At 41.7% G+C, this 20,127-nt stretch overlaps 1 protein-coding gene and 1 long non-coding RNA gene across 3 annotated transcripts; one reads left to right on the plus strand and one right to left on the minus strand.

The window, feature by feature from the left end:
• Positions 1-7,969: 7,969 nt before the first annotated feature.
• gsdf (gonadal somatic cell derived factor) lies at positions 7,970-15,977 on the plus strand. Its single transcript, XM_029628627.2, has 5 exons — positions 7,970-8,441; positions 9,824-9,981; positions 11,438-11,524; positions 11,810-11,946; positions 13,988-15,977. Exons 1-5 carry the CDS (start codon positions 8,314-8,316, stop codon positions 14,123-14,125), a joined length of 648 nt encoding a protein of 215 aa, XP_029484487.1. The 5' UTR covers positions 7,970-8,313; the 3' UTR covers positions 14,126-15,977.
• LOC135563841 (uncharacterized) lies at positions 8,329-9,465 on the minus strand. Of its 2 annotated transcripts, none has more exons than XR_010460601.1 (2): positions 9,339-9,465; positions 8,329-8,477 (listed from the first exon to the last, which is right to left on the minus strand). It is a non-coding gene; the product is annotated as an uncharacterized LOC135563841 (long non-coding RNA). The 2 variants fall into 2 exon arrangements; XR_010460600.1 differs by having other exon boundaries at positions 8,329-8,513.
• Positions 15,978-20,127: the final 4,150 nt, after the last annotated feature.

Consider the following 20,127-nt stretch of genomic DNA (forward strand, 5'->3'; position numbering starts at 1 on the left):
TTGTTTTACCAGCCTGTCACTATGTTGTTGCCATGTTGTTTTACCAGCCTGTCACTATGTTGTTGCCATGTTGTTTTACCAGCCTGTCACTATGTTGTTGCCATGTTGTTTTACCAGCCTGTCACTATGTTGTTGCCATGTTGTTTTACCAGCCTGTCACTATGTTGTTGCCATGTTGTTTTACCAGCCTGTCACTACGTTGTTGCCATGTTGTTTTACCAGCCTGTCACTATGTTGTTGCCATGTTGTTTTACCAGCCTGTCACTACGTTGTTGCCATGTTGTTTTACCAACCTGTCACTATGTTGTTGCCATGTTGTTTTACCAGCCTGTCACTATGTTGTTGCCATGTTGTTGCCATGTTGTTTTACCAGCCTGTCACTATGTTGTTGCCATGTTGTTTTACCAGCCTGTCACTATGTTGTTGCCATGTTACCAGCCTGCACATGTTGTTTTACCAGCCTGTCACTATGTTGTTGCCATGTTGTTTTTGTCACATGTTGTTTTACCAGCCTGTCACTATGTTGTTGCCATGTTGTTTTACCAGCCTGTCACTATGTTGTTGCCATGTTGTTTTACCAGCCTGTCACTATGTTGTTGCCATGTTGTTTTACCAGCCTGTCACTATGTTGTTGCCATGTTGTTTTACCAGCCTGTCACTATGTTGTTGCCATGTTGTTTTACCAGCCTGTCACTATGTTGTTGCCATGTTGTTTTACCAGCCTGTCACTATGTTGTTGCCATGTTGTTTTACCAGCCTGTCACTATGTTGTTGCCATGTTGTTTTACCAGCCTGTCACTATGTTGTTGCCATGTTGTTTTACCAGCCTGTCACTATGTTGTTGCCATGTTGTTTTACCAGCCTGTCACTATGTTGTTGCCATGTTGTTTTACCAGCCATGTTCACTAGCCTGTTGTTGCCATGTGTTGCCATGTTGTTTTACCAGCCTGTCACTATGTTGTTGCCATGTTGTTGCCATGTTGTTTTACCAGTTGTTGCCATGTTGCCTTGCCATGTTGTTGCCATGTTGTTTTACCAGCCTGTCACTATGTTGTTGCCATGTTGTTTTACCAGCCTGTCACTATGTTGTTGCCATGTTGTTTTACCAGCCTGTCACTATGTTGTTGCCATGTTGTTTTACCAGCCTGTCACTATGTTGTTGCCATGTTGTTTTACCAGCCTGTCACTATGTTGTTGCCATGTTGTTTTACCAGCCTGTCACTATGTTGTTGCCATGTTGTTTTACCAGCCTGTCACTATGTTGTTGCCATGTTGTTTTACCAGCCTGTCACTACGTTGTTGCCATGTTGTTTTACCAGCCTGTCACTATGTTGTTGCCATGTTGTTTTACCAGCCTGTCACTATGTTGTTGCCATGTTGTTTTACCAGCCTGTCACTATGTTGTTGCCATGTTGTTTTACCAGCCTGTCACTATGTTGTTGCCATGTTGTTTTACCAGCCTGTCACTATGTTGTTGCCATGTTGTTTTACCAGCCTGTCACTATGTTGTTGCCATGTTGTTTTACCAGCCTGTCACTATGTTGTTGCCATGTTGTTTTACCAGCCTGTCACTATGTTGTTGCCATGTTGTTTTACCAGCCTGTCACTATGTTGTTGCCATGTTGTTTTACCAGCCTGTCACTATGTTGTTGCCATGTTGTTTTACCAGCCTGTCACTATGTTGTTGCCATGTTGTTTTACCAGCCTGTCACTATGTTGATTGATGTTGTTTTACCAGCCTGTCACTATGTTGTTGCCATGTTGTTTTACCAGCCTGTCACTATGTTGTTGCCATGTTGTTTTACCAGCCTGTCACTATGTTGTTGCCATGTTGTTTTACCAGCCTGTCACTATGTTGTTGCCATGTTGTTTTACCAGCCTGTCACTATGTTGTTGCCATGTTGTTTTACCAGCCTGTCACTATGTTGTTGCCATGTTGTTTTCCAGCCTGTCACTATGTTTTACATGTTGTTTTACCAGCCTGTGCACTATGTTGTTGCCATGTTGTTTTACCAGCCTGTCACTATGTTGTTGCCATGTTGTTTTACCAGCCTGTCACTATGTTGTGCCATGTTGTTTTACCTCAGCCTGTCACTATGTTGTTGCCATGTTGTTTTACCAGCCAGTCACTATGTTGTTGCCATGTTGTTTTACCAACCTGTCACTATGTTGTTGCCATGTTGTTTTACCAGCCTGTCACTATGTTGTTGCCATGTTGTTTTACCAGCCTGTCACTATGTTGTTGCCATGTTGTTGCCATGTTGTTTTACCAGCCTGTCACTATGTTGTTGCCATGTTGTTTTACCAGCCTGTCACTATGTTGTTGCCATGTTGTTTTACCAGCCTGTCACTATGTTGTTGCCATGTTGTTTTACCAGCCTGTCCACCATGTTGTTGCCATGTTGTTTTCCAGCCTGTCACTATGTTGTTGCCATGTTGTTTTACCAGCCTGTCACTATGTTGTTGCCATGTTGTTTTACCAGCCTGTCACCATGTTGCCTGCCATGTTGTTTTACCAGCCTGTCACTATGTTGTTGCCATGTTGTTTTACCAGCCTGTCACTATGTTGTTGCGCTGTTGTTTTACCAGCCTGTCTCCATGTTGTTGCCATGTTGTTTTACCACCTGTCACTATGTTGTTGCCATGTTGTTTTACCACCTGTCACTATGTTGTTGCCATGTTGTTTTACCAGCCTGTCACTATGTTGTTGCCATGTTGTTTTACCACCAGGGCCTGTCACTATGTTGTTGCCATGTTGTTTTACCAGCCTGTCACTATGTTGTTGCCATGTTGTTTTACCAGCCTGTCACTATGACCTGAACTCCATGTTGTTTTACCAGCCTGTACCACCAGCCTATGTTGTTGCCATGTTGTTTTACCAGCCTGTCACTATGTTCCACCTGCCATGTTGTTGCCATGTTGTTTTACCAGCCTGTCACTATGTTGTTGCCATGTTGTTTTACCAGCCTGTCACTATGTTGTTGCCATGTTGTTTTACCAGCCTGTCACTATGTTGTTGCCATGTTGTTGCCATGTTGTTTTACCAGCCTGTCACTATGTTGTTGCCATGTTGTTTTACCAGCCTGTCACTATGTTGTTGCCATGTTGTTTTACCAGCCTGTCACTATGTTGTTGCCATGTTGTTGCCATGTTGTTTTACCAGCCTGTCACTATGTTGTTGCCATGTTGTTTTACCAGCCTGTCACTATGTTGTTGCCTGTTGTTTTACCAGCCTGTCACTATGTTGTTGCCATGTTGTTTTACCAGCCTGTCACTATGTTGTTGCCATGTTGTTTTACCAGCCTGTCACTATGTTGTTGCCATGTTGTTTTACCAGCCTGTCACTATGTTGTTGCCATGTTGTTTTACCAGCCTGTCACTATGTTGTTGCCATGTTGTTTTACCAGCCTGTCACTATGTTGTTGCCATGTTGTTTTACCAGCCTGTCACTATGTTGTTGCCATGTTGTTTTACCAGCCTGTCACTATGTTGTTGCCATGTTGTTTCTGCTTAGCATGTATGCCAAATATATTGCTTCATTCTAAATTAAATCCAAATGAAATCAAGTGGGATGTTAGTGTGGATTCATTCATGTACTTGGATTGATTGGCTGTAAAGTGAGCTAACGGAAAGAACTAGTGAAGCCAGTCTCCTGCGCCAGACGTTCTCCCCAGTAGCCAGGGTTGGGACAAGGTTAGAGGAGTGCTCTTACTCTCAGATGCCCTTTTCATTTTCCCAGACTTTCTCAGAAAGTTATAAATGTCTTGTAAACAGTTTCACATAAGGCCAAACCCAGTCCAAGGTTACAAGAGGCAGGCTGGATGCACTATAATAAAAAAAAGACAAACTGTGGTTCAACGATCCACTGCCAATCCATTACATTTCCTTCAAACAGAAGGACTTTGTCTGTTGAATCTTTACTCATCACGATGTTTTCAAACACTCCAGGAACGTAATCTATTTAGTTTGCTTTTAGACAACCTGCGACACACCTCCTCAACACAACCTGTGGAAATAAGTACTTTTATGAGGCATTGATTTCCTTCAATGGCTGTGAGAATATCCCGCTGGATATTGGCGGGACCTGGAACACGCTGTCGTACACGTCGATCCAGAGCATCCCAAACATGCTCAATGGATGACATGTCTGGTGTGTATGCAGGCCATGGAAGAACTGGGACATTTTCTGCTTCCAGGAATTGTGTACAGATCCTTGCGACATGGGGCTGTGCATTATCATGCTGAAACATGAGGTGATGGTGGTGGATGAATGGCACGACAATGGGCCTCAAGATCTCGTCACGGTATCTTTGTGCATTCAAATCACCATCAATAAAATGCAATTGTGTTTGTTGTTCGTAGCTCATGCCTGCCCATACCATGACCCCACTGCCACCATGGGGCACTCTGTTCACAACGTTGACATCAGCAAACCTCTCATCCACACGACGCAATACACATGGTCTGCGGTTGTGAGGCTGGTTGGACTTACTCCCAAATTCTCTAAAATGACTTTTGGTAGATAAATTCAATTCTCTGGCAACAGCTCTCATGGATATTCCTGCAGTCAGCATGCCAATTGCATGCTACCTCCAAACTTGAGACATCTGTGGCATTGTGTTGTGTGACAAAACTGCACATTTTAGAATAGCCTTTTATTGGCCCCAGCACAAGGTGCACCTGTGTAATTATCATGCTGTTTAATCAGATTATTGATATGCCACACCTGTCAGGTGGATGGATTTTCTTGGAAAAGGAGAAAATTCTCACTAACAGGGATGTAAACACATTTGTGCACAACATCTGAGAGAAATAAAAACTTTGTGCACATGAAAATGTTCTGGGATCTCTTTATTTCAACTCATGAAACATGGGACCAACACTTTACATGGGACCAACACTTTATATTTTTGTTCAGTATACAAAATAAAAACACCTTCTTAGCCCACAGTGATCACAGGAAAGTCTTGAGTCTTTTTAAATATCACAGCTGTTGTACCTGGATATTCTCTATGGGTCGCCTTATTGGAAAATGTATGATAAGAGTCAGAAAAGGATATTACATTATGATGGACAACTTTGATACTATGATAACAACAGTGGTAAATCAATGGCCCAAGGGGGAAACAAGCTATCCTGACTATAGTAAGGATGTAATGCTGGGTACATTGGAGTGATGTGGCTGTGCCAACCAGACCTGAGATGTTTAAGAGGACATGTCCACCCCTGATTGTTCCAGCAACATTGAGCAATATAAATAATTGGTTTGACTTGTTGAATTCTCACCCTTCACTGATAGGACAGTCACAAGAGACTACGGTGATAGTGATGTCAGATGAATCTCTACCCCTTAGTTGAACCTCTAACTGACATCCATATCGGTTCATGTCAAAGACCCTATTTGTCGGCCAGGGTCTGTGATGTCTATCAGATACAGCTTAGGCTGATCTGGATGTAGAAACCCCTGCATGTTCTGTATCAGCTTGTCTAAAATGTCTCTGTTGATGTTATGGTTCATGGATTCTGTACTGTATTTTACTCCGCACATTTGGCTACTTGAAGTGTCAGAGAGAAAGTGTTCAAGTTCGTCTCAGGTCGTGTGAGTGAATGTTTACTTCGACTGACCCAGTTTGAGTCTCTGTAACGAGATCTCGACTGATCATGAGATATCCGCAGTAACAGACGCTACAGTAGCTGTAATCATAACTTCTATTTAACTCTCAGACAGTTTGGCTGCTTTCTGAAATCTATGTCCTTGCATTGCAGGTGCAAAGCAAAAATAACATTTTCTTGGTTATCAGAGGAAGATTGCCACCTTTCATGTTGGGCCAGCACTATAGGGAGGTGATGGTTGCAGTCCCATTTAACAAGGAGGACTGTCTGGTTATCAACCCAACTCCCAGTTTTCATGGCAAGTCACTGTTATCAACAGGTTGAGTCACAAATAGCACCCTATTCCCTTCATATTGCACTACTTTTTTTTACCAGAGCCCCATGGGCCCTTTATAAGCAATAGTGTGCCATTTGAGACGGAGCCTTCATAAAGAGAGGTCTTATGATTCTCCACTTCCCTAGATGATGGGCTGAAAAAAAAAAAAAAAAAAGCTCAATCAATGGAATCCTTCTGGGTTTTTTCATATGAAGCTTGTTTACTGGTGTCCCAGTTTACTGGATGTTTCACATGAAGCTTGTTTACTGGTGTCCCAGTTTACTGGATGTTTCACATGAAGCTTGTTTACTGGTGTCCCAACTTACTGGATGTTTCATATGAAGCCTGTTTACTGGTGTCCCAGTTTACTGGATGTTTCACATGAAGCTTGTTTACTGGTGTCCCAACTTACTGGATGTTTTATATGAAGCTTGTTTACTGGTGTCCCAGCTTACTGGATGTTTCATATGAAGCTTGATTACTGGTGTCCCAACTTACTGGATGTTTGATATGAAGCTTGCTTACTGGATGTTTCATATGAAGCTTGTTTACTGGTGTCCCAGTTTACTGGATGTGTCATATGAAGCTTGTTTACTGGCGTCCCATTTTACTGGATGTTTCATATGAAGCCTGTTTACTGGAGTCCCAGCTTACTGGATGTTTCATATGAAGCCTGTTTACTGGTGTCCCAGTTTACTGGATGTTTCATATGAAGCCTGTTTACTGGTGTCCCAGCTTACTGGATGTTTCATATGAAGCCTGTTTACTGGTGTCCCAGCTTACTGGATGTTTCATATGAAGCTTGTTTACTGGTGTGCCAGTTTCCTGGATGTTTCATATGAAGCCTGTTTACTGGTGTCCCAGCTTACTGGATGTTTCATATGAAGCTTGTTTACTGGTGTCCCAGTTTACTGGATGTTTCATATGAAGCTTGTTTACTGGTGTCCCAGTTTACTGGATGTTTCATATGAAGCTTGATTACTGGTGTCCCAACTTACTGGATGTTTGATATGAAGCTTGCTTACTGGATGTTTCATATGAAGCTTGTTTACTGGTGTCCCAGTTTACTGGATGTGTCATATGAAGCTTGTTTTGTTTACTGGATGTTTCATATGAAGCCTGTTTACTTGTTACTGGATGTTTCATATGAAGCCTGTTTACTGGTGTCCCAGCTTACTGGATGTTTCATATGAAGCCTGTTTACTGGTGTCCCAGCTTACTGGATGTTTCATATGAAGCCTGTTTACTGGTGTCCCAGTTTACTGGATGTTTCATATGAAGCTTGTTTACTGGTGTTCCATCCCTTCTGGATATTTTATGTAACTGATCTGATTTGTGTGTCATGCCCTGCCAGATGGTTCAGGTAAAGTAATATCAAATATAAAGTTTTTAATGCAAAGCATATAACAGCAGTTGTACTCTCAGGTCTTGTGCTAGATATTGTAGACATTGTTGCTCTTCTCCATGAAAGAAGCATCTTCCCCTCTTTCAACATATTACATTACATCATTTTGTTTCATTCATGAGAAGTAGGCTATTTTATTTTAAGAAACACCTGCAAATTAATGTTTGTATCCTATTATCTATTCTTCCAGGCTGAATCACATCCAGCCGTGATTGGGAGTCCCATAGGGCGGCGCACAATTGGCCCAGCGTCGGCCGGGGAAGGCCGTCATTTGTAAATAAGAATTAGTTATTTAATTGACGGTGCCTCTTTAAATAACGGTTACACACACACACATCTCTTCTGAGGTAACAGCCAGTCACACATTATGTATTGCCCACTTGACAAGACCGTTATGTCTTGCTGGTTTCATAACCACGTCTTTATAACAATTCAATAACGATGGACAGGAATCAGTTCAACCATTTAATGTGCTCAGTCTCAACGCACATTACCCATGATACTCTTTGTCTATACAACTACGGTAAGTAGTCTCTCTCTCTCTCTCTCTCAATCTTTCTGTCTCTCCTAATCTTTCTCTTTCCCTCTCTCAATCTTTCTCTCTCAGCTCTCTCTCTGTCTCTCTGGTCCTTCTCTATCACCCCAACACTGTTTCATACTTGCAGGACATAAAAACAATGTAAAATATTCCAAGGACAACCTGGTGTACGAGGAGATAAAGCTGAGGTTTCCAGGCCAATACAAACAATAGCTATTCTCTTCCTGCCCCGTTGTGAGCTTCCATTGGATAACCAGACCTCTACCAGAGCGTCATTATCAGTTGTACCAGTACAGCCTCCTCCTCTGCCAACTGAAGAACACCTAGTTCTTCCTTCATTACTGAACATAGTCAAATTCATTTATTGCCACAAAACCACAAGTTGGTGTTATTTGCTCTGATAGTTGCATAGAGGCCAGACTGACCACCATCTTTCCAAAAATGTATTTTGCGCACTTTGTGATGATGCTGGTGCTCTTTGGTTGTTCTCTGGGGAAATCTTTTGTCCTCCAGTCCTCGGAGAAGGAACCCGCTGCAGCTACTGGCTCTGCCGTCCTCCACCCCGACAGGTTAGTAGTATCACCTCTTGCTGGAGCGACACATCACTGGATAGTGAGAAGGTCATAGATGACACATCAACTCTGGAAATAATTCCAAAAAATTGAATTTTTTGAATTTCATTCAAAATGGCGTTTTTGGTTAAATAATCTGTCCGTCTAACCAACACAGAAACTTAGTATGTTCTCATTGTGCCAATCCCTGACATAAACTATTTTCTAAATTCCATGCCCAGTTCTACAGGTCATCAAGACTTGAAATAGCCAACCATATATCCAGTGTTAGGCTATTTTAAATCTTGATGACCCATACAGCTGCACCAGGTTATATCATGACTTACAAGGTCACCGTTGATAAATGCTTGCTGAGGCCTCGTGAAATGAGCCGGGTGTTGTATGAGAGGTTTACTTGGCTGCATCTAGATTTGAGAGAGCTGACCTTACAGTTTTAAGTGTAACATTGTGTTCTCCCCAGGCATGAACAAAACTATAAATCTTTCTTACATGACAACATTCAAGGCATAGAGACAGAGCAACGCTGTCTGCAACACTCCAGAGACAGTGTTGCTGACAGCGCTGTTCTTCTATCTTTAGACATAGAGCCGATCCACCTCAAATAGAGATTGTGAGAACAAACTGCCTGAAAAAAGTATGGTCTCCGGTTATAGATGTAACAACGCATGCTTTGGTAACACAGCCAACTTTAGTCTGAGTGAACAAGCTGTTGTAATACTTTACCTAAAGGTTGATCCGGTCGGATTTGTAAAATCATCTTCAGATTAAATCTATTCCATTAAATTACCAACAGTACCCCTAATTTAACAGCATGCCATTAATACCTTGATTGAAGTCCATCTAAATATTTCATGCACAAAATGGTGCTTGACGATTCTTTCAGAGAATACTCACAAAATGGATGCAAGAGATTGAAAAGAACAGGCTATCCATGGTTCTGCAATCTGAAGTGTAGCCAGCCAGGACTGTGAATGCCTGAGAGAGAGAAGGCAGGTGGCTGCGTTCCATTGCTAACATTACAATCTCCTTCTCTCTGTTGCGGTCAAAGGCAATAGGAGGCCCACGGGCCAAATGTATTTGTCTTACCAAAGATGTCTTGGTAAAAATTATAAATATATATATTTTTTTTTAAATTATTGGGAATTGTTTTAAAAAATTGCCAGGAATTGTGTATAAAAAAAAATGTCACCAGGAATTGTTTTCTAAAGTATTTTCATGACCATATACTGAAAATAAAAATAAATACTCAAATAAAAAGACAACTGGAATGCTACAAATATTTTATTGTCAGAAAATAAGCTAATTAAGTTTCAATTGACTGTTTTACATATAAACTCGATTTGATTTGCAATAAACTAATTTGTCTGTTCCGTGTGCAGGTGCCATGGAGAGTTGTTGAATGACATCAGAAAGACTCTTATTGGAGCCCTCAACCTGCAGCGGGAGCCCCAGGTGACGGCGGACAGACTGACTGCCATCAGAGAGCAATGGAAGACCGCATTCTCTGCCATCTCTCACAAGACCCAGGACAAAGCAGGTAGACACATTTTTGGGGGGACAATAGAACTTCAGGATCCCACTTAATTTAGATAGTATGACCCTCTGATCTACTATATTAGACTAACACATGGTACACACACGTACATTATAATAGTGTTGAACAGTGGTATTATACATTTTGTATTGTAGATATGTGGTGGTGTGACAGTGTTATATGATGTACTGTTTTATTTTTTTATTTTATGTGTGATATAAGTGTCTTAATGTGTCTGGACTCCAGGAAGAGTAGCTGCTGCCTTGGCAGGAACTACTGGGGATCCCTAATAAACCCCAGGAAGAGTAGCTGCTGCCTTGGCAGGAACTACTGGGGATCCCTAATAAACCCCAGGAAGAGTAGCTGCTGCCTTGGCAGGAACTACTGGGGATCCCTAATAAACCCCAGGAAGAGTAGCTGCTGCCTTGGCAGGAACAAATAGGGATCCATAATAAACCCCAGGAAGAGTAGCTGCTGCCTTGGCAGGAACTACTGGGGATCCCTAATAAACCCCAGGAAGAGTAGCTGCTGCCTTGGCAGGAACTACTGGGGATCCCTAATAAACCCCAGGAAGAGTAGCTGCTGCCTTGGCAGGAACAAATAGGGATCCATAATAAACCCCAGGAAGAGTAGCTGCTGCCTTGGCAGGAACTACTGGGGATCCCTAATAAACCCCAGGAAGAGTAGCTGCTGCCTTGGCAGGAACTACTGGGGATCCCTAATAAACCCCAGGAAGAGTAGCTGCTGCCTTGGCAGGAACTACTGGGGATCCCTAATAAACCCCAGGAAGAGTAGCTGCTGCCTTGGCAGGAACAACTGGGGATCCCTAATAAACCCCAGGAAGAGTAGCTGCTAATAGTGATCCATAATAAACACAAATACACAATACAAATACTTTCAGATAGTTTGTTGATAATTTGACCATCTTTTGATAAGCAACTGCCTGCTAAGGTTACGGTTAGGCATGGGCTAGTTTTAGAATTAGGGTAAGGGTTAGGATATGGGTTAAGTTTAGAATTAGGGTAAAGGTTAGGGTATGGGTTACGTTTAGAATTAGGGTAAGGGTTAGGGTATGGCTTAAGTTTAGAATTAGTGTAAGGGTATAGGTTAAGTTTAGAATTAGGGTAAGGGTATGGGTTAAGTTTAGGGTTAGTGGATGTTTAGTTGAAATGTTGTTGACAGTTATTGAACATCTACTGACTAGCTACAAACCATCTACTAAGGACTATCCAAATAAAGTGTTGCCAACTTCAGTGTCATCCAAATTGTAGATAACAGCAGAGGTGAGTAACTTCCAATGCGGAGAGTAAAACCCGGTTCTTCTGACTAAACATGCCAGTGTCCCAGTTCGTAATGGGCTTAAGATATATGATCATTACATTATTCTGCTTCTAGTATTCTGATGCATCATCACAATGTTTCTTATTGATTCATATATGTCCTTTCCCTTTCTCCATAGTGGCTTTACCCCAGGCTGAGGGTCCTGCAGCAGACAACAGTAGTGGTCTGAAATGCTGTCCGCTGGCCTCACAGATCTTCCTGAAAGGTGACCAGCTCTGTTCACACAAAAATTTAATAAAACACTGTTAATCTATGAAACTTCAATAAAGTGTGTTTTTATTTATTTATATTTTTTAAAGTTTTTATTTGCGCAACTGCGACCTGGCCAAGGTGTGTGTGTGTGTGTGTGTGTGTGTGTGTGTGTGTGTGTGTGTGTGTGTGTGTGTGTGTGTGTGTGTGTGTGTGTGTGTGTGTGTGTGTGCGCACATATCTGTGGCCTTCACCATAGCATTTAAGCCTTCTGTGCCGTCTGTCTTCATTTCTCCATTAGATCTTGGCTGGGAGAACTGGGTAATCTACCCTGAGAGTTTCACCTACGTCCAGTGCTCACCCTGCAACTCTCAACCTGACCTGAGCCCCTCCCGCTGCCCATCACACACTCCTCCCGCACAGGACACCCCCTCACAGGTAAAACAACCCTTCATGTTTCTTAAAAAAGGAAAGGCACTTTACTGGTGTGTAGTAGGATATTGTGTGGATTATGATCAATGTATTAGCATTATGTGAATAAGCTTTACTATAATAGGTTTTTGGCTTGTCCTATTGGATAATTGGATTCTGAGTTGGTCCGCTGCCTTAAGATCCACATCTGGTTTCCATTTTAGTCAGTCCGTAAGTCAAGCACAATGTTCAGTTTAGTTCCTAGAAAAGCAGCAGACCAAATACATAAATCAAAAACATTCAAATACTTGAAGTTGTCAGCTTGCTTGGGACAGTAGGAAAGTGCAACGTCTTCCCACCCTGCATACCAGTAAAGCTAACAACAACAACAAACCAGGCGCACATCAAGATGAAGAGAATTTGTCTCAGGTCTGGGAAAACAGCAGGGAAACAGAGTGTCCTGGAGAGACCCCGGGCTGTGCTAGGGGAGATATCGATGTTTTGTCTAGGTATCTGCGGAAACAAGCAACTCTGTGAGTGAGAAGCACAGCCAGGTGCAAGGTCGATCATGAGGAACATCTTGCAGCCACCTGTGCTTTTAGACTTATCACATTTCTCGCAGTGTTTCAACTTACTGTTAACAGTTTTTTTTATATACTTTTTATGGAAATGTATTTGGCTAAAACGTCCCATTCTAAATCCACTAGTATTTCAGCTTAATGACTTTAAATAATGTTTCCATCAGGATAACATTGTACCACCAGTAGGACTGGGACCACCAATGAGACACCAATTTTAGGTTATTGAGGATTTTCTTCAAAGGAGGTCACAGATGCTCAAATCTAAGGTCCTTAACCCTTTAAAAAACGTTTACTAAAGGCACATGATTCATAATTTTGCACATAATGTTATTTCCCTTCATTTAAATTGTCTAACACCAAAGTGACACTGGATTTAGACACCAAATTATCAATGGGATCCTCAAATTTGTAACATACTAAAAGGGTATGATTGCTAAAAAAAATATTTATTATAAATTGGGTGGTTCGAGCTGATTGGCTGACGGCCATGGTATATCAAACCATATAACACGGGTATGACAAACCATGTATTTTTACCCCTCTAATTACATTGGTAACCAGTTTATAATAGCAATAAGGTACCTCGGGGGGTTGTGGTATATGGTCAATATACCACGGCTAATGGCTGTATCCAAGCACTCCCCGTTGCGTCGTGCTTAACAGCCCTTAGACATGGTATATTGGCCATATACCACAACCCTTCTGACCTTATGGCTTAAATATAGACTCCTCCCTAGATAAATGTATTGTATATGCCAGTGGTTGTCTAGGTAAAAAGAAGGCTACTACAAGTCTTCCAAAAATAGTGAAGACAGCACTTCAACGCCTAAGGTTGTATTCAGGTTACTATATGATACTCTGTTGTTGACTCCTCCCCCTCTCTTTAAACCTAACCTCAGATGGTAACTCCTCCCTCCTCCTCTCTTTAACCCTAACCCCAGATGGTAACTCCTCCCTCATCCTCTCTTTAACCCTAACCCCAAATGGTAACTCCTCCCTCCTCCTCTCTTTAACCCTAACCCCAGATGTTAACTCCTCCCTCCTCCTCTCTTTAACCCTAACCCCAGATGGTAACTCCTCCCTCCCCCTCTCTTTAACCCTGACCCCAGATGGTGACTCCTCCCTCCCCATCTATTTAACCCTAACCCCAGATGGTAACTCCTCCCTCCTCCTCTCTTTAACCCTAACCCCAGATGGTAACTCCTCCCTCCTCCTCTCTTTAACCCTAACCCCAGATGGTAACTCCTCCCTCCTCCTCTCTTTAACCCTAACCCCAGATGGTAACTCCTCCCTCCTCCTCTCTTTAACCCTGACCCCAGATGGTAACTCCTCCCTCCCCCTCTCTTTAACCCTAACCCCAGATGGTAACTCCTCCCTCCCCCTCTATTTAACCCTGACCCCAGATGTTAACTCCTCCCTCCTCCTCTCTTTAACCCTAGCCCCAGATGGTAACTCCTCCCTCCTCCTCTCTTTAATCCTAACCCCAGATGCCGTGCTGCCAGACCACTTCTACAGAGAATGTGCCCTTCCTCTACATGGATGAGTTCAGCACCCTCACCATCTCCTCTGTTCAGCTCACCCGCGCCTGCGGCCCTGGCAACCCCCAGCTGCCAGCTGAGGACTGATCATTGACCAACCCCCACCCCATTCCGGGGAGCCCCCACCCCATTCCAGGGAGCCCACCCAATGCCAACCCAGCGAGTCCCCCTTCCCCATATCTATTCTGCTCATGAAATACCTATAGAGTGGACAGGGTTGCAACATTCCAGTAATTATCCCAAAATTCCCAGGTTTTCCAGAATTTCCATTTGGAAGATTCCCAGAATCAAGAAGGAATAGGCAGGAAATACATAATCCTCCAATCAGGAGTTTTGGAAAAATCTGTGAATCTTGGGAAAATTACAGGAACCTTGCAACCTTAAACGTGAAGGTTTTGTCTTGCAGCTTTGTTTTGGCACATAGCCTACATTCCTAAATAGATTATAGCTATTTCCTAGTTATTTTCTAGTTAATTTTATGAAACATTTGAATATTGAAATGTGTTCATCTTGAGGAGCATAAAGATAATGGATCATTGTGGCTTCATAAAATCTCTAGACAAGCTCCTATATGAATCCCTGCTCTCCTCTCTTTTCCCAGAAGGGGGATTATTGTAAGCAGTAGCTACATAAATATAAAATAAATACCTAGAGAATCCTGCACATGCTCAGAAGCTTCAAGACATAAAAATAAATATAAATACCTAGAGAATCCTGCACATGCTCAGAAGCTTCAAGACATAAAAATAAATATAAATACCTAGAGAATCCTGCACATGCTCAGAAGCTTCGAGACATAAAAATAAAATAAATACCTAGAGAATCCTGCACATGCTCAGAAGCTTCGAGACATAAAAATAAAATAAATACCTAGAGAATCCTGCACATGCTCAGAAGCTTCGAGACATAAAAATAAAAAGGTCTGAGTAAAATCAGATCTGCAGCCACTCCGTTCTGAAAAACAAAAAACTGACAGCTTTTAGTTCTGGTTGAATAAACGTTGGCAGTCTTGCTTTGATGACATTTCATATGTGCTTTGATGCTATTTTTGATGACGATATTTCACAACCCTGAAGCGCTAGACTGGCAAGGGATTAAAGCAATGCTACTCCATGTTCCCCACAAAAATGTGAACACAGGCTTCCCATGCCAAAAAAAAACCTCTCAGGGTGGGAAAGCCGACCCAGCACTAGGCAATAACAGCATAGCTCTCATCTAAACAGGCTTCTCCCCGGGCCTCTAACATGCATGGAACCAGTTCTCTACAAAAGTATACAATTTCAAAAAAATAAATTCTGGGTTATGTAAAATAAAGATTCTGATCTCCCCAAAGAAAAATCTTGTTCTTATATGTGCTGTGATTTTCCACTCCATTGGGAATTGCCCTCTTGGAAAGCTCCATAGCTCATGTTTGGACAAGTAGAAACCTTTGGCATAGAGATAAATAATGGTGCTGCGGTTTTCACCAAACAAAGCCTATCATTTTCAGTTAAGACATTTGTTCGGTTGCGCGTATGGAGTCCAAAAAGTATTTCAGTTTTCTACATTTGCGACTTTAATTGTTATCCCCCAATGCTTCCCATGTGCACCTTTTCGACAATATTGTTGTCTATCAGTCCTAAACTGGGGTCCACAGTGTTTTCTGGGTTTGGCAGTTGGAGAAATATATACTCTTTTTATATTTTCTTTGAGATACACTAAATAAAATGTATTCCCTTTACTTTTACCTCACATTGCCACCTTTTCACAATGTATTTTCCACCATAATATTTATCACCACGATATGGAATGTACCTGAGGTTGTCACAGCTTCACTAACAAGTTTTGGTTAAAAAAAATGTTGTGAAATGTGTTATTGCCATTGATCACACAGTTTGAGAATTTGTATCAATTATGTCTATTATCTGATTAAATTCTTTAATAAATGCTACTACAAGAATTCTGGATTCCAATTTCATTATTTCCAAGATGAAACAGTCAAATATCAGTATATATATATTTTTGCATTGGAGAATTCATACATTTTGACAGCATTTATAAATAGTATCTTCGTTCACTGACATTTAAACACTGCATTTAAAGTGTAACCTAAAAGTGAATAACTATTTATACAGTGACCTCTTAATAGAGGGAGTGATTCATAGCCCCCGGCTGTGGGATCAGTTTGACAGGAAACCTAAATGTACAGGGGGGCGACAAGAGGGGAAACCAGGTTTCTGGGTCGCTGCTTCAGCAATGCAGCACCATCTGTAAAACAGCATCGACATCCTGTTGCGCACTTCTTATTCTGAGTCGTTCCATGAAATTACTGCCTTTTGCGCACCGATATAGAATTTTAAATGCAATTTATATTAAATAAAGTCCCCTTTTTTAATATGGATCACATGAACAGATCAATAAATCAGATTTGTAATGTAAATAAAGACTTGCTAAAATGCCAAGATGAAGCATTTTGACATTTTCCTTCATGCTCCATCTGTGACTTCTAGGAAGACTTTAACCCACTTAACCCCAACATTTCTCCCAAGTTATCACCATCATTGTAAAGCCCTAGTTGGCCTCCCGAGTGACGCAATGGTCTAAGGCAATGCAGTGCTTGAGGCGTCACTACAGATCCGGGTTCGATCCCGGACTGTGTTGCAGCCAGCCGTGACCGGGAGACCCGTGAGGCGACGCCCAATTGGCCCAGCGTCGTCTGGGTTAGGGGTCTGGGTTGGCCGGCCAGGTTGTCCTTGTCCCATCGCGCTCTAGCGACTCCTGTGGCGGGCCGGGAGCCTGCAAGGTGACTTCGGTTGCCAGTTGGACAGTGTTTCCTCTGACACATTGTTGCGACTGGCTTCCGGGTTAAGGGAGCAGTGTGTCAAGAAGCAGTGCGGCTTGGCAGGGTCGTGTTTCGGAGGACACATTGGCTGTCGACCTTCGCCTCTCCCGAATCCGTGTGGGAACATCTAATAGTCCAATCAGTGTAAATGCAGATTAGCTGGTTCTACACTTTTTGGCCATTTTGTGGTGTTTTGTGGTGGAAAACTGAGCAGGTCAAGCATAACACATCAACCCTGTTACCTATAGATAGACAGGCTAGAATAACACATCAACCCTGTTACCTATAGATAGACAGGCTAGAATAACACATCAACCCTGTTACCTATAGATAGACAGGCTAGAATAACACATCAACCCTGTTACCTATAGATAGACAGGCTAGAATAACACGTCAACCCTGTTACCTATAGACAGACAGGCTAGAATAACACATCAACCCTGTTACCTATAGATAGACAGGCTAGAATAACACATCAACCCTGTTACCTATAGATAGACAGGCTAGAATAACACATCAACCCTGTTACCTATAGATAGACAGGCTAGAATAACACATCAACCCTGTTACCTATAGATAGGCTAGGCTAGAATAACACGTCAACCCTGTTACCTATAGATAGACAGGCTAGAATAACACATCAACCCTGTTACCTATAGATAGACAGGCTAGAATAACACATCAACCCTGTTACCTATAGATAGACAGGCTAGAATAACACATCAACCCTGTTACCTATAGATAGACAGGCTAGAATAACACATCAACCCTGTTACCTATAGACAGACAGGCTAGAATAACACATCAACCCTGTTACCTATTGATAGACAGGCTAGAATAACACATCAACCCTGTTACCTATAGATAGACAGGCTAGAATAACACATCAACCCTGTTACCTATAGATAGACAGGCTAGAATAACACATCAACCCTGTTACCTATAGATAGACAGGCTAGAATAACACGTCAACCCTGTTACCTATAGATAGACAGGCTAGAATAACACATCAACCCTGTTACCTATAGATAGACAGGCTAGAATAACACATCAACACTGTTACCTATAGATAGACAGGCTAGAATAACACATCAACACTGTTACCTATAGATAGACAGGCTAGAATAACACATCAACCCTGTTACCTATAGATAGACAGGCTAGAATAACATGGCAACCCTGTTACCTATAGATAGACAGGCTAGAATAACACATCAACCCTGTTACCTATAGATAGACAGGCTAGAATAACACATCAACCCTGTTACCTATAGATAGACAGGCTAGAATAACACGTCAACCCTGTTACCTATAGATAGACAGGCTAGAATAACACATCAACCCTGTTACCTATAGATAGACCGGCTAGAATAACACATCAACCCTGTTACCTATAGATGGACAGGCTAGAATAACACATCAACCCTGTTACCTATAGATAGACAGGCTAGAATAACACATCAACCCTGTTACCTATAGATAGACAGGCTAGAATAACACATCAACCCTGTTACCTATAGACAGACAGGCTAGAATAACACATCAACCCTGTTACCTATAGATAGACAGGCTAGAATAACACATCAACCCTGTTACCTATAGATAGACAGGCTAGAATAACACATCAACCCTGTTACCTATAGATAGACAGGCTAGAATAACACATCAACCCTGTTACCTATAGATAGACAGGCTAGAATAACACGTCAACCCTGTTACCTATAGATAGACAGGCTAGAATAACACATCAACCCTGTTACCTATAGATAGACAGGCTAGAATAACACATCAACACTGTTACCTATAGATAGACAGGCTAGAATAACACATCAACCCTGTTACCTATAGATAGACAGGCTAGAATAACATGGCAACCCTGTTACCTATAGATAGACAGGCTAGAATAACACATCAACCCTGTTACCTATAGATAGACAGGCTAGAATAACACATCAACACTGTTACCTATAGATAGACAGGCTAGAATAACACATCAACACTGTTACCTATAGATAGACAGGCTAGAATAACACAACACTGTTACCTATAGATAGACAGGCTAGAATAACACATCAACCCTGTTACCTATAGATAGACAGGCTAGAATAACACATCAACCCTGTTACCTATAGATAGACAGGCTAGAATAACACGTCAACCCTGTTACCTATAGATAGACAGGCTAGAATAACACATCAACCCTGTTACCTATAGATAGACAGGCTAGAATAACACATCAACCCTGTTACCTATAGATAGACAGGCTAGAATAACACGTCAACCCTGTTACCTATAGATAGACAGGCTAGAATAACACATCAACCCTGTTACCTATAGATAGACCGGCTAGAATAACACATCAACCCTGTTACCTATAGATAGACAGGCTAGAATAACACATCAACCCTGTTACCTATAGATAGACAGGCTAGAATAACACATCAACCCTGTTACCTATAGATAGACAGGCTAGATTTCTTTTTACAATTACATTTTTCTTGTGAAGCTTGCCTTCATCTGCCACTCCCTGTTTTACACAACAAGCTTCCATTCCCCCTGTCACAAAGGGATTTATGGCTGATTTAACATTAACACTGTTACGGTCAACCCTGTTACTTTATTTGGCACTTAATAGGCACTTACTTTAATCTTATTTTATTTTTTGGAGATGGGAAAATGTGTTTTTTTATTAACTTGAACGTGTTATTTATGACAGAATGTTAAAATGAGGTGAAATCATTAAAAGAACATTCACAGACTGACGCTCATCGGATGTGGCTGGGACTTGCAAATGATCACCAATTACAAATGTAAATCCAGGCGCGAGATGCTCACTTTTAACTATTTAAATAGTTTTTTGAAGCTTGCATTCAACTGCCACTCCCTGTTGCATACAAGCTTCCATTCCCCCTGTCACGAGGGGATTTATGGCCAATTTAAGATGACATTGAAACCCATTAGAAAAGGTTTAACTAAAACGATTATATTTGACTCCAAAACTAACTAAAATTAAATAAAAAACATTATGAATTATGTCTTTTTTTTTTCTAACTGTTGGGTAGGCAGGTAAATTCTGCCAGGAGAAGGCAATGTCTCAAATCGGCCAAGCATCCCTATTACTAGCTATTAGTAGCTAACAGGGGAAAAATTGTCTAGGTAGCTACCTTGATCTCCACGCTAATCCTCAACATTGGGGCCCCTCAGGGGTGTGTACTTAGTCCCCTCCTGTATTCCCTGTTCACCCACGACTGCGTTGTCAAGCAAGACT

Source organism: Oncorhynchus nerka, linkage group LG22, assembly GCF_034236695.1.
Source record: "Oncorhynchus nerka isolate Pitt River linkage group LG22, Oner_Uvic_2.0, whole genome shotgun sequence".
Classification (NCBI taxonomy): Eukaryota; Metazoa; Chordata; class Actinopteri; order Salmoniformes; family Salmonidae; genus Oncorhynchus; species Oncorhynchus nerka.

Coding starts and splice junctions, on each gene's coding strand:
- gsdf (XM_029628627.2), top strand. CDS start 8,314: ATGTATTTTGCGCACTTTGTGATGATGCTGGTGCTCTTTGGTTGTTCT. Junction 8,442..9,823: donor GCCGTCCTCCACCCCGACAG/GTTAGTAGTATC, acceptor TTCCGTGTGCAG/GTGCCATGGAGAGTTGTTGA. Junction 11,525..11,809: donor CTCACAGATCTTCCTGAAAG/GTGACCAGCTCT, acceptor TTTCTCCATTAG/ATCTTGGCTGGGAGAACTGG.